This window comes from Plectropomus leopardus, chromosome 11 (genome assembly GCF_026936395.1).
Source record: "Plectropomus leopardus strain MGB_pleo_1.0 chromosome 11, ASM2693639v1, whole genome shotgun sequence".
In the NCBI taxonomy this organism is placed as follows: Eukaryota; Metazoa; Chordata; class Actinopteri; order Perciformes; family Serranidae; genus Plectropomus; species Plectropomus leopardus.
In genome coordinates this window covers 7,919,172-7,944,464 of record NC_142186.1, presented here as the reverse complement: position 1 = coordinate 7,944,464, position 25,293 = coordinate 7,919,172, and the positions used below count along the sequence as shown (strand labels likewise).

Below are 25,293 nucleotides of genomic sequence, written 5' to 3'. Positions count from 1 at the left end.
TCAGGGACAGGGATTTAAAAACAGACTGTCTACTTCTACTACTTATTAAGAATGGGATGCACTCTCTGTGCATATCCAATGCATAAGCTGAACAAAAAAGGCCACACGGAGGCATTCATCTACACCTGCTTCTTTCAAGGACTGATTCAATTTTCAGGACGGCCAGTAGACACTTTCTTGTATTGCAAAAAAAGAAAAGTATGCTGGCTCTCTGCTTCATCCATGTGTTGTGTGTAAATGTCGACATACCCACATCTTTCAAATGTTAGTTCATAAGCCTTTATGAGAAGCCTTACATCTCTGAAAGAAACAGCCAGGCACAACAATAGATTCCATCTAGTTCTCTGGCATCCAGGACGCACACACACACATCGACATTGACACACTTGCAGTATACGCACAAAGAAGCCAGGCTGGCATACTGGTCTGCTCAAGAGGAAGACCTCTTTTAGGTTGAAGAAAAGAGGCAGATATTCATAGTTGGTTAAAAAAGTAATACAAACATTGGTTTTTCCAAACATGCTGAGCTGGGAAGATCAGTGCGCGGATTCTTACTAAACAATGTGATGATTAAAATCCATTCACTTTGGTCTACCAGTGAATGTCTAGAAACCTGACAATTAGGATGTTGGCAGCCCCTTTATATGCAAAACGGGAAAAATTAAACCATTGCAAATGAGCACAAGTTGATAAATAATTTTTTTTTCAAAGAAGCTGACCGTGAATCACATTCTCAGCCTGGTATTGATTTTTGTGTTTCAGTCTTGCAAACCTTACCTCGTAATTTGAAAGCAAAACAAAGGAAAGGTGGCACTAAATTGTCTTTTTTATCTGCAAGTTAGAGCAAAAGAGATAAATATCACAGAACAGTAAAATATGTCAGCAGAACCAAAAGGGTTACTAACATCACTCCCCTAAAAATAGGATAAAATAACATAAGATAATGGTATTATTATGTATGGCTAAATATCAGAGTTTTATAGATTATATGGTATGGTAATACAACAGGGTTTCCCATGCATTCATTAATGTGTGGCCACCTGCCACAACTAAAATATCTGCCGCCACGTATTAATTTTATATTTTTGTGGCTAATTCATTAGAAGCTCTTTTGGAATATGTACTGTTTGGTTACTCATTGCACCAGGTTTGTACTCTGGGCACAGGTGGAGCAGCAGAAAGTGTCATGCAGTAAAAGTGAAACTTACAGTTCAGTTGGTTAGGTCTAAAATTTTCCTTTCTCTAGCCTCTGCACAGCAGCAGCTCCTCTAATCCATCAATCTGATCATTTCTGACCAGATTGACAGATCAGTTATCCATGACACGACTCAAACTCCTCTGCTGAGGAAAAAAAGAACTCACAAGTTCCTCAAGTGCTGTTTTCGCTGAACTGCAGAAACATCTAATTTAGAAAGGAGACACAGAATGATTAAATGGGACGCAAGCAAGATTTAAAAAATGAGAGGGTCTTTTAAAAAAAGGTATTTAAATACCCTTCTGATAGACCAGAGGTTAACAGATACAGTATGGTTTATGATTTACAGAAGATATTGATTAAAAAAAGAGAGAAAAAGTAATTTGAATGTATTTATATACAACAAAGCTCTTTAATTCCTCATTGTGATTGGCTTACAGGAGTTTAAATATACCAATAACGCATGATATAAATATGATTTTTCTTACTTCTCTATCTGTCACCTAGCAACATACTCAGCCAGTAAATATGTAATGTAACCTTAAAACTGAATCACAAAAACGCTTGGTTGTGTAGGTGAGAGGTGGGAGTTTTATTGTCAAATGTAAAAATAAATGGCACAGTCAGTCAAAACAATGGAACAAATACAGTGGAGGGCACCAAGCAATGTTGAGATGTGCTGGCTGACCAGGCATTTAGTCATATGTGTGTGTAGCTGTTGTTTTGTACAGCTCTCTATAGTTTTGCTATACATATTTTCCATGAACATATTGTGAATCACTGAGACATAGTTGAATTTTTTTAATGCCAGTGTGTGATTAAATTTTGGATGAGTTTAATATGTGAACTGTGTGCGGGTGCATTGTGTTGCTCATACAGTAGGTGTGTGTGTTTTGGGGGGGGGTTGTGTGGCCTTGTGTCTGGTACTAACTCATCCGGCTATTAATTGTGTCAGCACCGCAGCTGTTTGCATTGGCCAGATTGAGAGCAGCGCTACAGGGCCCTTCTGCTTCTCTCCACTGGGATGAGCTTCCAGACCTCCTCATTCCCACTGATCCCAACCAACCTTTTCATTTTTTTACTCTATACTTCTCTGTGTCTGTCTCTCACCCCTTTTTTCCGTCTCACTCATTTCCTTCTCTGTTTTGCTTTATATTCCTCTTTCTGAGTTTTTCTCCTGGGAGACAGACAGAGACAGAGGAGCATTCCTTCACATGCTGTTCATTTTTAGGGTTAGCGAATAAATGATATATGTGCTTTCTACCGTCCGCACCCCTCCACCCACCCTTCCTCATGTGTCTGCACAAAAAAGGCATAAGAGACAGAGACCGTGTCTGTATGTAAGGGAGAGGGGGTGACTTTAGGCTCCTCCAGACCTCCTGGTTATGACTAGTGTTGAGGGCAGGTGGTTGGCCATCTCTCCAGCCACAGACATCCATTCTTGGTCCACTTGTCTCTTGGGGATGATTTATATTAGCTGAATTCTTTCAAAAATTAGCATCAAGAGTTTCAAGAAGTTTATTGTCATATGCACAGTAAAACACAGCGGTTTACATCATACAATGAAATTAATAAAATGCCAGTCTCCTTTCACAAAAAACAATAAGAAAATTAGAATAAGAAGTTAGATAATTTAAAAAAACTGAATAAAAAAAGTATAAACAAAAGAAATTATAAATGGCATTATTGATTGACAACAAAAACAGCGGCCAAATTTATTTTTAAAAAAGGGTTATGAATGTTATTACTGTGTGTGTAAGTAATAAGTCCTTCCCAGAATGGTAGTTACCTCCTGCATCAAAGGATTGGTGGCCATAATTCCCTTTAAAACACCTTGTCAAACTACACAAAAGCAAATTTGTCCTTTCAAAGAGACAGGAGATTAGTAAATACTGCACCATAAAGACCAAAAGGCCACTGGTGTTATCCATTAAGTACCAGTAAAGGACCTCCACAGTAATATTAAAGTATCTAGCCCACCTCCACAGTCCCCCACCCTCCAAACATCCTTAACATTTAACTGATGGTTTCTCAAACCAGTGATGTGGCCTCTCAGTGTGTGTTGTGCCCGTCGGACCAACCTGTCCTGTGGTTGTGTGGCTGGCTCGGCCCAACAGGTTGCAGTGGCTCCAGCCTTGGCTGCCCATCTGCCCCTGGCATCTGTCCCCACATCTGCCTCACTGCGGACAGCCAGGGGACGGACCCAAGGAGAGCCTCCCCTCTAACAGCTCTGGCAAACGATCTCCAGGATGGATACTTACCAACAAAATGACAAGAACATGCTGAGTAATGTGTCCAGGCGATGAATCTATTACCAGCATGGTAGAGCTGTGGTTTGACTACACGCTATTATTATTTTATTTAGTACTATTTATCTTTGTTCTGTGTGGAGCACTTGTCTTGTAAAGGACCTCTGTATTCCCCAGGAATAACCTCATGAAACATATAATGTGTAAACTGGAGGTTCACTTTAGTGACTTATCTACCTATTAAGTTATCTATTGAGTTATGATCTAAAGTCTGTGGAATTATTTTAAATCCTAGAAAAACATTAATCACACTGCACATGGATAGGATCTAATATACCACTCAAATAACTGATTTAAATGAGTCTATTTTGGAATAGGGAGTAAAGGTGCATTTAATTATATCATCTTATATTTGATGCCTTCATGCCTTTCAAGATGTAGAATGTTGAAAACTGTCAGACTTAACAGCAGACTAGTGTTTTTTGTCAAGAAAGGCAGTGTGTGTCTGAGGGCACAGACAACAAAGAGGATGATGAGTAGTACACAGCAAAGCGCCAAGGTTGGAATCGAACCTGTGGCCACTGCGGCGAGGATGTAGCTTCTGTACATTTGGTGCCTGCTCAACCAACTGAGCTACTGGGCGCCTCATGTTAAACGAATTATTAAGTATTTCCTTTTCTGGTCTATAACAAAACACACCTCTATCTGTTAGATGTGATACAAAATTTCACAATCATAATATTGTACGTAACATTACATACCAAAACATAAAAACTAACTACTAATTTGGCAGGTTCAATGTAGAGCTGCAACAACTAATTGATGAAATCATTTAGAATTGTTCATAACATTTTTTTAAAAAATTAAAAGTTGCCGATGAATTTTAATTAGAGTAGATGAGGGTTTTTTTCCAAGGATGCAAAAGGCATGACCCTCCCTGCTCTGCTTTACTCTGCCTCTGATTGTCCCACCCTAAACCTAAACTATTCCACTCCTCTTGCCTAGATCCAAACAATCCAACTAAAAAGGCAACAAGTATTAGCCAATCAGAGGGAGAGTAGGGCGATCATTCCTTTTGCCAACATAGGAAAACAATTAAACATTCCATAGCCAGCACCTCTGATAAAGCCATTTTAAAGCTTGATAATGCTAATGAATAGCTTCATCAGGGTCCAGCTACATTAATCCAATATAAAATGGAAAGAAACCTATGAAAGGCCCTTCTATCCATCCAAAATCTGCCAGAGACGTTAGTGTTAATTAACATTATTTCATGCCATTAGTCAGTCTAAATTGAATCCTCTGTTTCTTCACAACAGAAACTTAAGCAATGCCTCATCAATATAAATTAGTTATACCTTCTTGTTATTCTCAGATTTTCAGTGCAAGGCTGCATGAGCTGTGTCCATTCACACACATTTGCACTAGTTGAAAGTAATTTTTGAACTATGAAATGGAATCAAAAACAAAAAAATTAGGATTCAGATATTTTTTAAGAAAGAGATTTGAATTGCTTCCATCTAATAATGTTTTCAGTGTTAAAAATGTGTGTTTTCAAAGTTTTGAATATTTAAGATGATTGACTTACATTCCATTGGAGGCCATGCAATTGAACCTTGAGTTTTCAGATTGTTTACCCTGTTAATATGCTTAGAAATCCCACAATGCAAAGCTGAAAGAGCAGGTTTAGATCTGTGAAAAGAGAAAAAGATGAATATGGATCGCTCATAGGAGGACTATGGACTGTGTTGAATGTCTACAAAGCCAGTTTCCAAATTCTGAAGACACAAATGTGTAACACTGAAAACATTACACTATGAACATTACAAGAGTGAAGCAAATTTTCCACCTTTCAAATCTTAGTTGAAATGTTTTGATGTGTGAAGGTAATTTAACCTTATAATGGCAGGCAGGATTTTACAGATACAAAAGTGAAAAGGCCTTGGAAAGGGGTAATGGTAGTTTTCTCCTTTTTTATATTTCTCTATAGATTTTAAATGCCTGGTGTGTGTTCATTTTCTTCCTCTTGACTTATTTGGGTTTAATCACATATTTTGTACAACTTTGTATAACTTTGAAAAACAATTGTGGGTTATAATGTCTGGGTGTTCTTGCTAATGGATGTCTCAACAATATTCTGCTTCCTTTCACCATCTTTTTCTGTTTCTCTATTATTGTTGACTGATATTTTTTTTTCAGGGCTCCGCGCTTCAAAGGTTACCAACAACAAGACAGCCAGGAGCTCCTGCACTACCTACTGGACTCCATACGAGTAGAGGAAACTAAAGTGAGCTTACATATATACACATACACTTGTACTGGCTGTAAAAGGCTTCAATCCATTCATTTTTTTTCAAGTCTAGAATATATCTGTTGGGTATCTTTTGTCATGTTTTTTCAAAGTTTGCTGAAGTTTTACTTTTTGTTATGGAGAGGTCCATCAAATCTGTGCAAAGCACGTTTTGTACTTCTGGTTTTTGAGGTTTCTTTAGTGCATTTTGAACATTAGGTAGAAGAAAACGTGCTAAAAGTGAGGACACAGTATCTACATGCTTAGTTAGGTTTGAGCAAAACTCAGCCTCTTTCTGTTTCAAAATAAAAGCGCTCTGATGACATTTCTGTGACAGATTCCCTTCAGGTGTTGTCACAAGGCTTTTTATTGTGAAATATTTGCAGGACTGTGTTGTTGACAATGCAGTGGCTTGCATGGCTTCATAAATGAGTGGAGAGTCTGCTTTTAATTGTGAAAATACAGTAGTACAGCAGCAGGCAGCTCTGCAGCAGCATCACAGCAACAAACGCTGTCAGTGTTAAAACCACAAGCATGCAAGTCGCAGCAGTTTGGCAATGTTTCCGTCACACACTGCACATGCATGCAGTGTGGTCCGGGTATGAGGAGTCTATTCCGTCAGATCAGTTCCTTAAACTAAGATGGAGAATATGGTAAACATTATACCTGCTAAACATCATCATGTTTTCACTGTATCCCAAAAGATTGCATTTAGCTCAAAGTACCACTGTGCCTCAGAACAGCCTCATTAGCATGGCTGAAGACTCTTAGTTTTGTTTTCTTTAATTTGATTTGGCAAATTACATTTTGTTTTTTATTCAGCTATCTGAAAATGTTGCCCTGGATTGCTGTAAAATGCACTCGGTTTTACGGAATACATCAAACAATGTGTAAGCAGCAATGTTTGCTCATAGAAATTCATGCTAAGATCTGAAATTAATTGATAGTAGCACCAATAACAGAATTATCTTGAATTCTGTATTTATTTTGAAAGCCATCCTAGACTACCATTGTCATAATGTGAGATATTCAGCTGTGTGTTTGTGGGTGGCTTTTTTCTTAAACAAAACCAGATCTCTTGGTTTTGCTTGGCTAGCCAGTTTTTGTATTTTAACCTTATGGTGCCATGTTTTTGGCAAGTACAGAACACCCCCTCCTTCGAGCCCTTCGTGGGGCAATTAGGAGACCCCACAGCAGCGCTTTGCAGGGCCGACTTGGCCCCTGTGGCCCCACCAGTGGCTATGTGAACCAATGAGGAGAAGTTAGCGGGTGTGTTTAGTGGTCAGCCCCAGAGCCAGGAGGGGCCGCAGGCTGGGCTCCCCTGCTCCCATTCAAACTTGTGAACACTGACAGTTGTGCCACTTAAGGGACTTGCAAGTGGCACGACCGGCATCATTGTGTGATCTTGGGAAACCCACAGCTGCTGAATGAGCTCCAGGGCCGTCCCATTGTGCTCGAGGGTCACCCACGGCCCCCTCCCGAACACATGCACATACACACACACACATACACACACACTCATCAGCCCATCTCCCAATCCAATCAAGGAGGTAAAGAGGGAGGGGGTACGGCCCCCTCTATTTATTCACTCAGAAACTCATTTATACAGCCTTGCATAGTCAGAGATACAGTGGCATTTTAGCTGAAATTGTTGAATGATTTTTATACTAAACGCAAATAATAAACTGTTTACTAACTTTTCTAATAAGGCCGAGATATATTATAGAAGTTTTGCTAATATGTGTTCACCTAACACTGGACAAACATGACACAATCATTTTTTTTCATAAACTGACAGTGATTAATATTTAACTCGTGGGTCTGAATAAACCCATTTTGTTTTGAGATTTTAGACATTTTACTTTTTAATAAAAAACGTTCAAATTTTAGATACACTGTCCTTCGTGAGTGTGTATCGCAAAGGGAGACTGGTATTTTCACACTGGGTGTCACCAACCTTTTAGTGTCCCTAAGTGTTTGTGTTGATTGGCCATTAGTATCAGAGATCTGAATATGCTAATTTGTCCCCAGTCAATTATCACCAATTAGCTGAGACGGTAGGTATTACTCTCTCAGGGCATGGACTGTCCTTCTTCGCCCCGTCTTCATTTTAGTTTCCACCCCTGCACCCTTGTACCAGCAACCCTCTCCACCCCCGCTAACCCCCTCCCTCGGCCCCATCCGTGTGGGACAGTGCACGCTGTTACTTTGGGTGGGGGTTACTGGTAATTAATTAGTAGGCGAGCTTCAGCCTGGTTTGATGGTCTGCTGACTGAGTGGGGTGCACCCCGGGATGGGATTATTGGGACTTTTTGACCTAAATAGCCAGTCCAGTGCGTGGGTCCCGGGACAATGGGGGCTGACTGGTCTCGACCACAGACACAGACCATGGCCAATTATCTATTGATTGGTGCTTTACTTTGGCTGTGCCTCTTCACAGCTCTGTCACCAACACACTCACTGACCATGTCACCTTCAATAAGAGCGCCCCGAGAAGAACTTGTAGACACACACAAACATGCACTGTTAATTAAGATCTACATGGTAACGTTTTTAGACAAGCACAATAATTATTTTACACTAATGATGCTTATAATAGGTACACCTGTCAAACTGCTCTGCGGGCTAGAGTTTGATATTTCACTAATGGATGTAATGGAGAGAATTCAAGAGAGAGAGAGAGTGAATTTTATTTTAATTGATGTATTTATTTTGCATCCAGGAATAATCACGCTACGTCTGCATTGTGCTGTTATTTTGTGTTTGTGTCCAGAGGGTGAAAGCGGGAATTCTGAAGGCTTTCAACAATCCCACAGAAAAGACAGCAGATGAGGAGACCAAACGCCAAGTCAAAGGTTCATACGCTCACTGCAGTGGAGAGATGGCAGAGATCAATAGTCCCATCTTGTGGCAGTTAATGGAAATACAGCTCTGATAGGAATCTGGCAAAGGGTTCCTTGATGGAAGAGAGCCCAGTATAGTCTTTGTTAGATAAAACTTCAATTTTACCTGCAAAATTTCTGTACATATTATTTTAAAAAGTTTATTTGCTAAATGAACAGCTTATCCAAACTTAATGAACTTAACTGAATCTATGTCAATTACAGATCAATTTTTTTGAAGCGGGTTTATATAGGGAATACATTACATGCAATAGATGTCAGTCAGCATGCCTCCAGTTTGGAGAATTAGGCTGAAGTCTGACACAGAAGCTTAACAATCTACTGCTGTGGAAAGGTCAGCAACAAACTTTTTTTTCTCACATAAAAAAATAAAATCAGTTTAAGTGTATGCTATATTGAGAATGTTTTTACTGCTGTAACTTAAAGTCAGACGGTGATTTCCGAGGGGAAAATTCAGCAGTTATATCACATTGAGAAAAACTGTGTTTTAACGTCGCTGAACACAGGAGCTGCTGGTTTACCAAAAGTTAGTTATCATGTGGTATTGTGTGACTTTGGCTCGTGAAACAGTTTGGATTCACCAAAGTTACACAATAGCAAGAATTAACAAACTGATCAAGGCAGTGGTAGACCAGCAGCTCCTGTGTTTGGTGAGCTAAAATTGCTGTTTTTGTCAATGCAGTCTGGTGGCTTTCACAAGGGCATAAATAGGGAACTGAAGCTGTTATCGTCTTCCCTGTTGGAACAGGCTGTCTGCTTCAAGGTAAAGCTGTGAAGATACTCTCACTGTATAGCATACCCTTAAACTGATATTGATATTTTTAGATGGGATTATTTTTGGTGGCTAAAATACATTTTGTTGGTGACCCCCGTCCACAGCAGTACATTGCTTAGCTTCCGTGTCGGACTACTGCAGGTTATACACTAAATACCCTATACAACCCACATACAAAAACTATCCCTTATATAGCCAATGTCTCACATTTAACACTGAAGAATAAGACCTTCGGAATAATTGTCATCATAAATTCAGAAAGTAAAATAACATCTGCATTTTTGAGTCCAAGAAGCTCACACCGTACAATGCAATTAGTTTTCCTTTCCTTTATTTGAGATATAATAGTGACCAGAATGGTTTAGTGGAGTGAATTGCTGGGTTATTCATTACATTATTCAACTGAAAACTGTTTCTCTCTCTTTTTCCTACTAGCATATGGAAAGGAAGGTGTGAAGATGAACTTTGTTGACCGCATTTTTGTGGGCGAGCTGACCAACACAATTATGTGCGAAGAGTGTGAGCACGTAAGTGTATGTGGGTGAACTATAGAATACACTGGGAACCAATCAGGCAGAGCTCAATGCGGTGCCCTCAACTGAACATGTATGAAGCGCAAGGTCAGTGAGTTCAAACACTTTCTTCTGCCAGCCTTGACTGATGTCAGTCGTTGCCTCTGAATACAGTACATGTGTAACCCAGTTAAGCTTTGTTCTGAAAGTTTGTTTTATTTTCAACTGCTTATTACTGCAGGAAGTACCATATATTGCCAGACAATTTCAGTCATAAAGTAATAGAAATTTGGCAGTGACCTGAGGTCAGTTGCCTTTTCTCCTCTAGCTTTTACATTCAGGCAAAATTTTGACTTTGACACCCACAACCAAAGTATGAACTGAAAAATCAGTCAGAGGAAACAGAAGTCCACAGGAAAAACAAAACCAAAAAGCCCTTCAGGGACCAGCTCAAGCACCAACTGTTTGCAGCAGGCATTTACAATAACACGTGGGAGCTCAGCATGAAGTTGTTAACAAAGCAAATGCCACTATGAAAACTAATGAACATCCTTGAAGGTAGAGAGCACCAGGTGTGGAGCTGGAGAGGAAAAACAGAGAAAAAGCCGCTTCCTAGATCTCCACTCAGTCTGTTGAAAATCTGCAACAGAGGTTTACTGTTAACAGCTAGCTTTGTCTTTTGACTATTTAAGAAGTGGCTGTATGTATATGAAGACTTGCATGTGATTGCTCTTTCAGATCTCCACAGTGAAGGAGGCTTTCATAGACATCTCTTTACCCATCATAGAGGAGAGGGTGAGCTGCTTCAGTTGTTCATAAGAAAATCAGTCGAAATGATTTTTACCCTGAGAATCACTCTCAAACAGCGTACCTATTTTAATGAGTAAGAAATGTGCCTGTTATTTTACAGATGGCATGATTGGTTTTGTGTTTTGTATGTTTTATTGCTTTTAACAGAAAAAAAAAATCTGTTATATTGTTTATGGTTCCAATTTGAACTGATTATGCTTTATTTGTCGTACTCAGATATCAAAACCATCCAACCCTGGTAGGCTGGGGAAGGGCAGCCGGGAGCAGGACACCCACATGACTCACAGTGACCAGGTTTTTTCTGCAGCGCACTCTGTCAACAGAAACACCAGGAAGCTGAGTGGACAGGTAGGGATGTGTATGTGAAGTGTGTGATGATAAAGAAGTGCCTGTGATGCTTTTTGATTCTCTTTACTGTTTATATTCATGCATCTCATAAAGAAATGTTCTGCTGGCTTTGTTCATTTGGTTTTTTGTTTGGGTTTTTCTGCCTTTTTTTTTATCTCCACTGGTTGCAAACTGATGTAGATACACATATTGTGATGTGCAAAGGCCGCGGCTGACTTTTTATTTATTTCATGTCAGTTGCTTTTTCTCCCCTTCTTTGTGTGATTTTAAAAGAAGACAAAGCCTGGCTCTTTAAATTCTACAAAGAAATAGTCTTCACCCACAATTAAAATACAAAACAATGACAAGATGTCAAATACATGATAAAATAGTGGGCAAACTGATCAAGGATATTTTTAAGATGTGCAATTATAACTACATGTTTATCAATTTGATACTTACTAAGGTATTTTACAATGGTGTCACACCCTATTTCCGTCTAGAATCTGCTATAACGATCAGTCTGCAGGATTTATTAAGATCTAATGGTGAGGACTGCAGATTGCACACAGCCGAAATTTCTCCCATGTGCCAAGCTTGAAAACCTAGTTAGAATTCCTTCAGCATCTATTGTTCAGATACTTTTTACCGCGAGCCAGATTATCAGTACAGGTCTCTTTCTCTCCCAAACAAATGGACCAGGTAATTGAAACTGGTAAAAACACTAAATTAGCTTAGTTTTGTTTTAAAAATGAGTCTTTTTCCGACGCTGCTCAGCTTGTGGCAGAGGGGCTGCTAACTATAAAGGGCCATGCGAAAACACGAGCGGCCCTGTCTAGAGCCAGTGGTTGATTTGTCTGCTCTATGCTGTAGATATAAACAGCTCATTTTAAGGTTGCAAAAACACGATGATTCTTCTTTTTCAGGTGATACTACACTAAAAAACAGTACTTATATAGCATAGTTATTATATATTATGTTTTCGCCAATACATTTTCCTAAATTGTACTTGCACATCTGAAAATCATACTAAATCATCCTTTCCTAAAACACACTTTTACCAAAACACCTTAATTAAGATTTTTTCCCCCACAGATAGAGCCTCAAAGCTTACATTATATTTGGAATCTGGCACACCAGAGTCGGCAACACTAGATATTTCATATGATTTACAATGTGGAAGATGGATTACTGCAACATCTCACCAAACTATATTTTTCTGTGATTTTTGGGCCAGAAAAACTCTCCTTAGAGAGTGAAATCTGTTGCTTTAAAATAATATTATAATTATGCCATAAAACTCCAAATATAAACCTGATCCCAATTAAACGCACAATCCCTTTAACTAGCCTGGTGTGGTTACACACTTGGACAAATTAAAGCCTGTCTCAATTAAAGGCCTCGTTACCATACATATTCTTTTTGTAGAGGTTTTTTGGATGTACAAAACCAGGTTGTTGGCTACCCGCTGGAGCTAATGTTACTTAGTTGCTTAGATCATGCATACAAATATTAATGTTTAAACTTTTGTCAATGTGGATATGCTGCAAATATGGTTAGCTTATTAAGATTCTCTACGATTCAATCATTCAGTGAATTTTGCTGAAGGCACGAGCACCAAAGGAGACAACGGTATTGACATAGTAAACAAGAGAGATGCAGAAAAGAGGTTTAAATAAACAATTTGACTGTATTTCCCATCCTTGTTGAGCAGCAGACACTGGTTGGAAATATAGGTATGTTGAGCTCAGTGGTTTAAAAAATAATAGCCTGGGGTATGAATTAAAGTTTATATTATGATAATTGCGAAAATGTCACAGTCCTACAGAAGGATGTTGGAATCTTTTGCATGCCTTTATTGAAAATTTGAATACTTCAATTCACATTTGAGGCGTGCCAAAAATAGTTATGTTGAAAGATGGACAGAAAATGTATCAAGATCCTTTTTAACAAACATGTTAAATTGCCATGAGTCTGCATAACTAAAAGTGTCCGATTTATCTGTTCTTGTTGCCCCCAGAAGCAACAGAGCAGGAGGTCTTCGAGCTCTGTGGAGGAGAAGGGTGCAGGCTGCAGTGCGGAGCGGCCGGAGGAGGAGGGAGTAGCCGGTGGATCAGCCCGTGGTGTCTCTGTTTGCAAGATGGCCGCCGCCGGCAGCTTATCAGATGGCAGTGAAAGAGACTCAGGTGCTCAGGACAGCAGTAATGACGCTGACAGCGAGGCCTCAGAGAGCGAGTGGGCCCCGCGCACCTCCTCCTCCAGCCACAGCCACGGGCACATGTCCACCCCATCGTCCACATCCACCCTCACTCCATCCCCTACACCCGTTACTGCCTCCTCCCCCTCGTCATCCTCCTCCATGAGGCAAAGTGGTGCCGTAGAGCAGCTCGTCACTGCTGTGTCTAAAGTCAACCTCGGGTTCACATCTGGAGACTGCTCTCCTTCCACGCACTGTTCTCAGGAGGAGCAGGGAGAAACACGAGATAACCTCCACCATCAGCACCACCAGGGGGCCTTCCAGGCTCTGTCCCACAGTTACACACCCAGCTCCAAGGAGTGCTCCATCCAGTCCTGCCTCCACCAGTTCACCTCAGTGGAACTGCTGATGGGCAACAACAAGCTGCTGTGTGAGAGCTGCACTGAACGCAGACAGAAGCAGCTGCGCAAGAGCAGCTCAGCCGGTAAGACAGAACATCTGGAGTGACAACTTTGAAGAGCCGCAAGTTCCTAACTGCAAATACTTGGTGCAAATATGCTGGTGCAAATGATTCTAAATTATTGCCATTAGCACCGCAACTAACAATTTTTTTCATTATCGATTAATCTGCCCATTATTCTTTCAATTTATGGTTTTGTTAACTACATGTCAGAAAATTGTGAGAAAAGCCTTGTGTAAGCTGTGTGTGTAATTTCCCAGAGCTCAGTGTGAAGAACAATTTAAATGGTATGTTTTATCCGACTAACCTTCAAAAAGAATACCCAAGCTATTCAGTTTTTTTTATCACATATGAGAAGGAAAAGTAACAAAGTCTCATATTTAAGAAGCATAAAACCAGAAAATGTTTGGCTTTTTTGCTTAAAATAATGCTTAAAAACGTTTTGATTATTAAAATTAATTTTCTGTCTCTCAATTAATTAATTGACTAATTGTTGCGGCTCTTATTGCAAGATTATTGTCCATCTGATCTAGATGTCACAGGACATCTGTTGGAAATCTTAAAGTGAAACTCAACATTCAAAATCGATCTTTAGGATATCAAACTCCCCCTGTAGGCTTTGAGTGTTTGCTGCAAATAGTTTGGAGTTTCGTCCTTTGTGGAGCTGTACGCAGCTTGATTTCTTGCCAGTTACAGAAGATTTCAACAACAACCAGATTTCTCTCTGAAAGAAGTATCAATACATCCATAGAAACTTCTCAGTCTGAGAAGATGTGAATCCAGAAATAGATTCACATCTTTGCTCAGTGTGTCCACTATGTTACAAACACGCTGCTATAATACAACTGACCAGTTCAGTTCATCAGTAGCAGCGTGTGTTTGCACACATCAGGGCAAGCGCAAAGTATAACCAGTGTCAAAATTAAGGTTTACATTCCCACTTTTTTTTTGCAATGGTCAGTTTCTCTGTGGCTCCAGATGTCCCTGTGATCCTGTAGTGCTTTTCAGTGTTCGTTTTAATAAATGAAATCTGATTTCAAGAGATTTATGACGTTGTTCAACAGATATACCTGACATTTCTGTTTGTTCTGTTAATGACAGACAAGAAGGTGGAAAAGATTTACACCAGCGCCAGGAAGCAAATGCTGATATCTTCGCTGCCTCCTGTCATCACACTGCATCTTAAACGCTTCCATCAGGTGAGCAGACGCACACCGCCCTTTTATCATAATGTTGTATGCAGTAGTGTGTGTATTTACACATCCTAAACAGTTACAGGCTTTTGTTGTGGTTTACAGGCCTAAATTTACATCGGAGCTTTGTATTTTTGTATTTTAAGGCAGGGATGAATTTACGAAAAGTGAACCGCCATGTTGACTTTCCCCTGATCTTGGATCTGGCTCCGTTCTGCTCGGCATCCTGCAAGGTAAAATATGTTCTGTGTACTCAAATCAAACTTTTTTAAGTTATGTTTATCATAACAGGATTTCAAAGTCAATCTTACACGTACCTCTATTTACTATTACAGTACGAAGGTCCCTATTAGTTCGTGGTTCACTTTGGAATCAACATTTTTTGTTGCTTCAGTTCCTTAAGAATATCAATCAATCTCTGTATCTGTACTTTTTCACACTTTTTGTTAACCTTTTTTTCTGTTTTTTTCCTAGAACCTTGCAGCTGGTGAGCGTGTCCTCTACAGTCTGTATGGGATTGTCGAACACAGTGGCTCGATGCGGGGGGGCCACTACACTGCATATGTAAAAGTGCGTGCTCCCCAGAGGAAAACAGAGCAGCACCACAGGAACCTGCCAGGTCAGGGCTTTAGTCTCTGAGCTCCTTTAACACCTATAATCTATTTTCTGCGTTGGTGTGTTTGTTTGCTGTTTATGAAAGAGGTCAGCACTTTGCAGCAGAGGCCTCGCTCCTCATAACCTTGAAGATGTCCTCGACTAAGGACATGATGAAGTCATTCATTCATTGTCATTTTCTTCTTTATCTCAAGGAGTGTGTCCAGGTTTACAGAATAGCACTGAAAGGTAGTTTTATAAGAACAGGAAATGTGTTGTCCTTGGTGCTAACAAGCTAAAGACTGGACATCGTGGTTGGTGATGACACAGGGATCAAACATGTTGTCATGGTGACTGCTTGTTTTTACCTGTTGTAACATCCAGGGTCTGTCATTTCTTTCTTAGAAACAAACTTCGCTTCACTTCACCTCAACATTGCCCTTTAGATGCCTTATTTGAAAAAGAATAAGTTAATGCAATGCAGTATTTTCAGTTTAATTTGGTCTCCAGATGAGAATGATGAATAACTGCCAGGCCAGTTTTAACCCAAAGCACTCTGTTTGCAGTTACCTAATTTAGCAATGAAGTGCACAGATTTGCATCAGTACTGCTGATGAGTCTTTTAGCTGTTGAATAAATTGTCTAAATGACTGTTTAGATATGTGTCTCAAAATTTTACAAAACTGAAACGAGCTTCAGTAAGTCACATTTCGTTCTCTACACTGCTGTTTCTATTTTATAACAAACATCATGAGAGATAAATCTGGGCCACCAAGGCTGACTGATACACAGAGACAGCTTCAGATCAAGCTGACATGTCCCAAACATGAAGGAGTGCAACATAAAACAAGGTCCCCTTCCCTTCCCAGTCCTCACATCAGGCCTTGTAAGACTGGAAAACTACAGTTTACGCATTAATGCCTCTTACGGTCGAAACACACAAAGCCGTAATCAGATGAACTCTAGCGGTGATAAAATCCTCCTGCTGCATCGCCCTCATGTGGCTGTGTCATGGCCAAAACGTTGCACATAAACACACCAAACTGACAGCCAACAAGTACATATGTTCTGCGCCTGTATAAGGGGAAATATCCCTCCATACCAGGAGACGGTGGCTGTCTGTAATAGTCATTCAAAATGGGAAACAAGAAGACCACCATGAAGCCAGTTAGCACATTAACAACACAACCAAATATTGAAAAAAAACAGAGCATATTTACTGTTTGGCAGTGAGCAGCAACAACTGCAGTATGTTAAGAGCTCAATGGTTAAAGAAAAACAATCTTACCTCATAAATCAAGTTTGTTTCAACCTCACTCACTCTTATTTTCTCCCTTCTGTTTCCCTTTTTGTGTGCTGAGCTGAACGGCCAGTCAGGGTGATGTCATTTACCAGTGGGCTCCACGGCCGCCACTGTCAATTCAACACACTGAATCAGTGGAAAAAAAGTTGGCAAGGGTCAATGGTGCAGGACATATCGTGATGACGAGGACCACAGATGCTCTCTGTCGGTCCAACCTGGGCGGACGGTCGTCGGCTTAATGTGTCTTGGCCTTTATATAGCATTGCAGGATATTTTATCTTTAGGGGGAACCTTGGTCAAAATAACAAAAAGAAAACTGCCAAAATAAATAAATCAATAAATAACCATGACAATAAAAAGAAGAAATAGGTGTATGAAAGACAAATGTGATCTACCCTGATAATTTCGGGGTTACATGGATGGTTACATCTCTGACAGATATAAAGTAACCTTTAATGGTATTTACACTATGATCAGGGTACTTTAGGTAGGGACACACATTGAATGCGTTTACATGGAAGTATTCTGTTTATGTGTTTGAGCGTGTAAACAGCACTCTTTAAGAAACTGGGGTGTATAAGCAGAATGTGAACAACCCGATTTCTCTGTGCTCATGTAAACGCCTTATCCTGAATATGATCATAACCAGGATAAGCCTGATCAGCGGCTTATTCGTGTCCATGTAACCGCAGTCATTATGACTGTTGAAGCAATTATGAGAATGATTCGTTCGTGACGACAAGGCAGCAAGACATTCAGACACACAGCGAACTAGCAGGCACACACACCCCAGCTAGCAGGATACAGTGTACATGAAAAAACACAAAGCAACTGAAAACAGTGTGTCATGGTTTTGTTGTTGTTGTGGTGATTCTCTTGGTGCCAGAATACAGCAGCCAGTAGAGGAATCTCAGTTTAAAGCACTCTACATTGGCTGCAGCATTTAGCTATGATGGTCTCAGCTTGAGTGCTGTTTGATGGAGAGAACGAGTTTTGGTCGCCTTGTGATATTGAGAAGCGTGTTTTATGCTGGTTTTGCTCAGTCCATCATCTTCGTTGAAAAGTATTATTTACAGCTCCTTCACATATCTGTGTTTACCCGCACTGTACTTAAGTCATTTTTTTATCCCCAGCATGAGACAAATACAGCACTAAACGACTGCTTATTTCTCAAATAATGAATAATTCTCTGTGCCCCTAAAAATTTACAGTGTGTGTGTGTGTGTGTGTGTGTTTTAGGTGCAAGGGATGCCAGCAGCAGCCTCCAGGGCCAGTGGGTGTACATCAGTGATACCACCGTTCAGACGGTACCAGAGTCAAGGGTACTCAACTCTCAGGCATACTTGCTCTTCTACGAGGAAATGCTGTAAAGTGGCGAGCAGAGATTTCTGTGTTTGCTTTGTATTGTTTTTGTTACATGCCTGTACTACTTTTCATACTGTATCTGTGAGTAGGTGGAGGGAAGAAAAGGGAAAGACTTCACTGAGAACTCACATCTTACATGAATTGAATGGCAATTGAGTCATTTGCAAACATATTCTCAATTAAAATCGGCATCTCTGAATTTTTTTAGATTATAGACTCTCCCCAAAAGTGAAGCCAAAATGGCTGCAGTAAAGGTCATAAACCTGCCCTCTATGTGTTAGCAAATAGGACATGGGCTAAAGTAAAAACTCAAGTGTTCGTTTTTCTAATAAATTTCATTGGAATTATTTATTTGATGCTATAAAAGGGGGTTTTGATGTCATGAATGACGACGATGATGTTTGTGCCAATCAATTTTCTCTCGATCCATGGCACTGCTTGCGATTGGTCGCACAGCAGGAACTGGCTACTGCACAGACTCTGGCTCCAAATGCTGTCGTCATTACAAGATAGCAGTGACTGAAGCCGGATATTTTGGCTTCATTTTTGTACAGTGGGAGGAAGAGGAGACAAGTTGTCCGTCTTTAAACACAGACAGTGGTTCTCAACCAAGACAGTTCCGAAGTGCTAAAAGCTGCAGTTCATCAAATGTCCACTTGAGATTGGCTTTAAAGCAGAGTGAATCCTCATAGACCCCCATGTTAAAATGCCCAACTTTACAGCAGAACTTAACATGTTTACACCCTGGTACAAAAAAAACAGGTGCCGTCTCTTAGCTTATTATAACTTCCATGACAACTGTACAAGGAGTGAATTTTTTTATAACTCTACATGCTGTTAAGGCCCAAAGTCACACATAATTAAGGGCAGGGCCACATGAGTGACAGGCTGTTTGTGGCACGTTATTACAGTCTCTAAGTCAGATCCACACCTCCCTTTTCTAACATTTTTCATGTCAAGAAACCCTAAACTGAAAACACATTCAGTCGTAGGCTCCCACTTGATAAGATTTTGCTTCAGGGACCTCCAGCTGAAAAGATTTTGGTCGCAAATGATTAAGACCAGGATTTTTTTGGTTATCAACTATAGTTGTGCAGAAAAAAAAAAAAACATGAGAAAGTGAAACTTGACCGGTAATCACTCTTACTTACATAGGGCTAACGTCTATAGTCAATTAAGTGGCTAAAATAAAACACCAACCCCCTGGAACTTACTCAAGGACCCCTGGGGGTCCGAGAACTCCTGTTTGAGAACCACTGGTCTGAGGTATATTAAATACAAGTTATTATTTTCAGATTTTCACTCTTGTTTCAAAAACCCTACCCTTTAAATAGAGGTCAGGAGAAAAAAATGTTACAGAACCTGAGCTGCTCAGTGTTCACCGTCAATCTCTGTCACGAACACGTGCCTGAGATGTTAAGTGCATGGAGTTTTCTACAGTAACTAACAGGAGACAAGCAGACTTATCGCATGCTAAACTGCACTCAGCACTGACTAGTTGATGTCAAGTGTATGTGCATGTGCACATACACACGTATGAGTGAATGAGCGAGTGAGAGACAGGAGAATGTAGATTTAAGGTGCTATGTGTATCATTTTCACACCAGTAAACCATTGCCAGGTTAAATTTGAGTTGGTATTATAACTAGTATTGTTTAAACAGGTCAGCTTCTCAGTCATTTTTTTCTGGTGATGACAGATGATATATATGGTAAGAAATGCCAAGACAGAAATGATTTCAGACATGTTTGTTCTTTTCAATGAAGAGAATCACACATGAGCGATATCATTCATGACAGAGTCTATGGAAAACAAGGGCGTACATTTAAGAAACTCAAGCACTACTAATACAGTACCAATGGTAGAGCTGGACAATATGGAAAAGATAAAATTTCACGATATTTGTTGACCAAATACCTTGATGTGGATATTGCTGCAATATTGCAGGACTGACTGTTCTTGCTTTTGCAAAATATTTACCCAGTGAGATTTTTGTTAAATAATCATCAGTAATGTGGATATAGTGTGGAAATGGGTAAAGGAAAGTAATAGAACAGTCTGGTAAGTTCAGAAAATTACATAACTTTACCGTAATGCAGCCTTTAAAACCAGGATATCACAAAACTTATGATATTATGATATTCAAAATCTGAGATGATACCTAGCTAATATCACAACAGTGTTTCCTACACGTTTTTGTGGGTCCGTGAGCACAGTGCAGGTGGAACTCATCATGGTTTCTTTTTTCATAAGCAGCAGCTCAAGGAGTTTTGGTTGTGGGGGTATATAGTTGATCTGTTAAAACAGTCAGGCTGATGCAGCTGCCAAGAAGCTAGCACAATTAACTGTCAAGTTTTACTTTCACTGCGTCTGACATTCTGCTGCTCCATCTGTGTCCAGAGTACGCTCTGTGCTCTGAGAGTGTGGTGAAATGAAAAAATCAAGATGTATATATTTATTTCAGTAGCACTCCTAATGATAGTGATCAATACGTGATGGCAGTTGTCTTAATCGTGATAGACTGCCACAAATGTGTGGGAAATATGTGATAATGTGTGGGAAACCCTGCATGATATTGATATAATATCAATATATTGCTCAGCTCTAACCAGTGGCGTAAAATAGTTTCTAGTAAGCTTTTGCCCCATTTATTTATGATAATAATAATAAACAAGCTTTGATGGCTTAAAGTCGTTATATATTAAGGTACTGGTTTAAATTGTTACACAAAGCACCTTTAAAGAACAGCACAATTATTTTACAGCCTCCTGTGAAAGGATTGTTTTACAGTATTGATTTTTTTTTTACATCCGAATGTATCAATGTAAGACTATCAGTGACAGCCAAAGACAAGTTTTGCAACTGCAAGTCAGAGCAGAAAATCAAAAACCAAACCCACGAGAAGTTTACTACATACAGTTCCTTTGACATTTGTTCTTTCAAGGTCGTCAGCGTGGCTCTCGAGTGTCGTTGCACAAACAAACGCACTCAATGTTTATCAGACCAACAAAGCACCTTGTCTGCCTTCATTATATTCCAGCTCTACTGTAACTGTGTAGGTACACTCACAAACCCATTAAGATATTCAACAAAGAGTCAGTGCTGTGACAGACTGGCTTTTTATCTATGCTATCATTAAGGTTGAACTATAACAAAAAAAGAAACAAACTCAAAGGCTTTAAAAAGCCTAACTAGAAAAAAAAAAACATCTTTGCTGTAAAGTGCATGGGTTAATGTTCTAATGAATGTATTGCCTATTCTTGAAATATCTGTCAAATGAGCTGTCCATCTTTTTCTATGAAAATATTTTAGATGAAAACCTTTTTCTCGTTTCTTGGACATTTGCCAAAACAATAGAAAGGAAATGTTTGAATTTGTGCATCAGAATCTAGAGGTTTATTATTTTCTTTTTGAAACAAGGACAAATTCAGTGCCTGTGCTTCGGGTTTCAGAAACCTGTGCGTGGTGAGAGGAAAAACATATGCAGAGAGGAATATGTGTGGCATATTTATGTACAGTAAGCAAGTTACTGTAAGCAAAAATAATAAGGAATATATGTAACTGTACATACTAGAGACAATACAAAATCATGGTGCTTCAGGTGTGCAGGGTTTTATCTCAAGACAGCATTTTGTTTCCAGAAAAACAATGAATATCCTTTATGAAATGAAAAAAAATTTGGAATGAGTATACCTACATCCTGTATCAAAATAAATCTAATTTATGAACTGAATATTCCGCACTCATCGTTTTCACTCCGTCTACCCCCCTTGTGAAGAGAGAACACAAAGAAGGAAGGTTTTGCTGTTTCTGCTTTGGACTTGATGTCATCCTGTTTTTACTCTCAGCGAGATGTTGTCCACCATCGCTCTCAGCTGTCGCCGTGGATCCCGTGGTGCCATACTCACCCCATCCTCGCCTGTGATCAGCCCTGACGGGTGCAAAGCAGCACTGCTTCAGAACATGTCGCGAGCTGGTGAAGAGGAGGTGGGTGTGGAATCAGGAAAAGGGCAATGTCCAAAAACATCGGCTTGCACGTCCTCTTGTTCCCACACGCTGTGACACCCGAGTCATGCTGCTGGAACGTTAAAACAGGTTGTCAAGCCGCCACCAACAAAAAGAGCAAATCTTTTCTGAAATGCATTTGTCTATTTTTAAAGCAGGAGGAGGATGGGGGGCTTTTGGCTCGGGGACATGCTGCTGAGGCATTAGATGTGATTTAATCTCACTTAATGAAAGGCACCCTCCCCCTGCGTGAGACAGTTGTAAGAAACTAATGCTGGAATGCTCATTACTGTCTACCTATCTACCAGCAGTGCAGGTTACATTTTACTGCTCTCACCAAGCACGCCATTGTCACTGGCAGTCTCTCCTAAGCTGACACCACACCATGCACACCCTGCAACACATTTTCTCACGCAAGCGTCTGCACGCGCCTCAGGCTCTGCTCCTCACACTGCATATACATCACCACTATTTGTTAACACTAACACAGCCCATGACAGAGTACTGAACAACACCAGCACATAACCCTTTCCTAAATTAGAGTATGTGTTAAATATACACGTTTTAGGGAAATGGTGACACCAAAAGCTACAGAGCAACTGGACATAACGCAGTTTTGGCTTTATTTTGCCATATGCTTTGAGTATGCTGCCCTCTACTGATTTAGACGCATTTGTGCTTTTTGAAATACCAGCATGTGCTAAATTACCAACTGGGCATAGTGAACAACTGCCACACAACCCAGAGCCTCGTGGGCCCTGAAAACCCCAAGGCTGCAGTTTCTTTGCTATCATCTACCAGTTGAATTGAAGCACAATATAAACTGAAATGACCGCTACTTTTGTGACTAATGTTTTCTCTGGGGGCCAAAATATACACTGTAAAATCTGACAAGTTGATCTTACTTTCAATAATTGCCTTGAAAAGAAAAATAAAAGTAAAGTAAATCTAACTATTATTCCTAATTTATGTTTACTTCATTCTTATTTGTTAAGTTTCCTCAAAATGTAGCCATATTTACCTAATTCTGTGAAGTTGTTGCAACATAAAAATGGCAAGTGAAATCACCTTGTCATTTTATAAGTGTTAGCAGCTCCAGTAAACCAAGTTAGTCTGAGCTAACTTGATCATGACAGAGGATTTAGCCAATGATGATGTTAGGAGATCTGCGAGTTCTGTTTTCTTGACACGTTTAGGAAATAAGAAACATGCCTGACTAGTTTGCAAACAGCAGAATACAGATATATTGTAGCACAACTAACTTGATTTACTCAAGTTGCTAAAACTTGGAAAGATTTCTTTATTAAAATTGTCATTTTTAAGTTGCAACAACTTGAAAATTTAAGTTAAACTAGCTCAATTTTAAGTAAACTATTACATATAAAGTAAAGTAAGACTATTAGTTATAATTACTTACATTTTTAAAGGCAAGCGGTGTCCTAGATTTTTTGGGATTATTATGCTCATTTCATAATGTAGCTGGTTTAAATGGAGCTAATTTGACCTACTTTATACACTAGGGAAGTTAAATGTATAACGAAGCACATTTGACAATCTGATCATGTGTTGTTTTTAAAATCAGGTTCTACAAATAACAAGTAACCACAGACAGCAAAAACATGTAATGCAGTTTAAGTTTTTAGTTACTTCCACTACTGATATTATACTTAATGTTAACATGACTTGGGAAACCCTTTGGGCCCAGTTAAAGGTCCACAGCTCATTTTGGCCCCACTGTTCCCTGTAGTGGGTTAATCTGACCCTTGCTTGACTTCAGTGCATGTCGACTGTTTGGCATGCACCAAAGTGTAACATCCACCTGGCTGGATGCCCAATTTGGGATCCACCTCTACCTGTCCTTCATGTCAAACCAGTGGTTCTCTGATAGGCATGGGCGGATTATGAGACAATGGGCCCCTTGGCACTCACACTTTGTGGTGATTTTGCCTCTTTGTTGTTGTTTTGCATCTCTTTGTAGTTGTAATGTTTCTTTCTTTTATGATTTTGAGTCTCTTTATGTTTGTTTTGTGTCACCTTGGGGCAATTTCATGTCTGTCTGGGGTAATTTTATTTGGTTGTTTTTTGTGTCTTGTTTGGTCATTTGGTTTCTCTCTGAGGTTGTTTTATGTATTTTTGGTTGTTTTGTGTGACTTTTTGGTCATTGTGTGAGGTTTTGGGGGGAATTTGGTCGTTTCTTTATTCTATGTCTCTTGGTGGTTGTTTTGCATATCTTTGTGGTCTTTTGTTATGTTTCTTAGCGGTAATTGTGGTTCTCCTTCTCCATGTACACATAAATCTATGTGTACTTGTATTATCTGTCAGTCTATTTAAACTTATCTCAAACCCGCAGAATGTATTAACACGTTCTGTATGACAGTTAAGAGTGTTTGTAGCATTTGCATTAACCAGGTAATCCCTCCATCTCACAAGTCGACATGAATAATAATTCAGACCTGTTGTGGAGTTGAGGGATTTATTCGCCTACACTTGTTGCTTTCTGATGATCGACTCATCCTTCGTGTTCATGTATGTAGGTCTCTGTGTTTGTTTGTGTGTGTGTGTGAAGTAGTTTAGTTATTAGTTTAGTCTTTAATGTTTTATATCAAAGAGTTATAAGTAGACATCATTTTCAGGTTAAATTACAACAATCACCTGAGTGACTTTCATACACTCCAGCATCATTCATGCTGCCTTTACGTGCTGCTCGTAAGCTCTTCCTACGGAATGAAGAAATTATAGAAAGAAGTAAAAAAAACTTGCTGGTAAGGTGCTAAAAACTGCCCACGTGTGTGCAACTGATGGTTAAACTAAATGATTCACTGGACCCACATTTAAAAATGGAAACTACATTAGGAATAAGAAAAAAATAATTTGTTTTGTAAACACGTATCAGGTCTCAATATTGTAGACTCAAAGGCACCCTTCGTACAGTCACTACATTAGATGTTCATCTTCGCTTTTTCAGCTAATAAATTTCTAACTAATCACACATCTGTTATAAAAGTCAAAAAGCGTTACATAATAATAATAATAATAATAATAATAATAATAATAATAATAATAATAATAATAATAATAATAATAATAATATAATAATAACAATAATAATAATAAT

At 39.4% G+C, this 25,293-nt stretch overlaps 1 protein-coding gene across 1 annotated transcript in view; it reads left to right on the top strand.

Annotated features, from left to right (window-relative positions):
* Nucleotides 1-21,906, top strand: part of usp45 (ubiquitin specific peptidase 45) — a 45,421-nt gene extending 23,515 nt beyond the window's left edge. The window contains exons 9-18 of the mRNA XM_042489707.2: nt 5,644-5,731; nt 8,508-8,589; nt 9,848-9,939; nt 10,663-10,719; nt 10,951-11,082; nt 13,082-13,742; nt 14,820-14,917; nt 15,058-15,144; nt 15,386-15,530; nt 18,048-21,906. Coding sequence (XP_042345641.1) covers nt 5,644-5,731; nt 8,508-8,589; nt 9,848-9,939; nt 10,663-10,719; nt 10,951-11,082; nt 13,082-13,742; nt 14,820-14,917; nt 15,058-15,144; nt 15,386-15,530; nt 18,048-18,178 — 1,573 coding nt within the window. The 3' untranslated portion in view covers nt 18,179-21,906. The remainder of the gene's footprint in view (nt 1-5,643; nt 5,732-8,507; nt 8,590-9,847; nt 9,940-10,662; nt 10,720-10,950; nt 11,083-13,081; nt 13,743-14,819; nt 14,918-15,057; nt 15,145-15,385; nt 15,531-18,047) is intronic.
* The last annotated feature ends 3,387 nt before the right edge of the window (nt 21,907-25,293 follow it).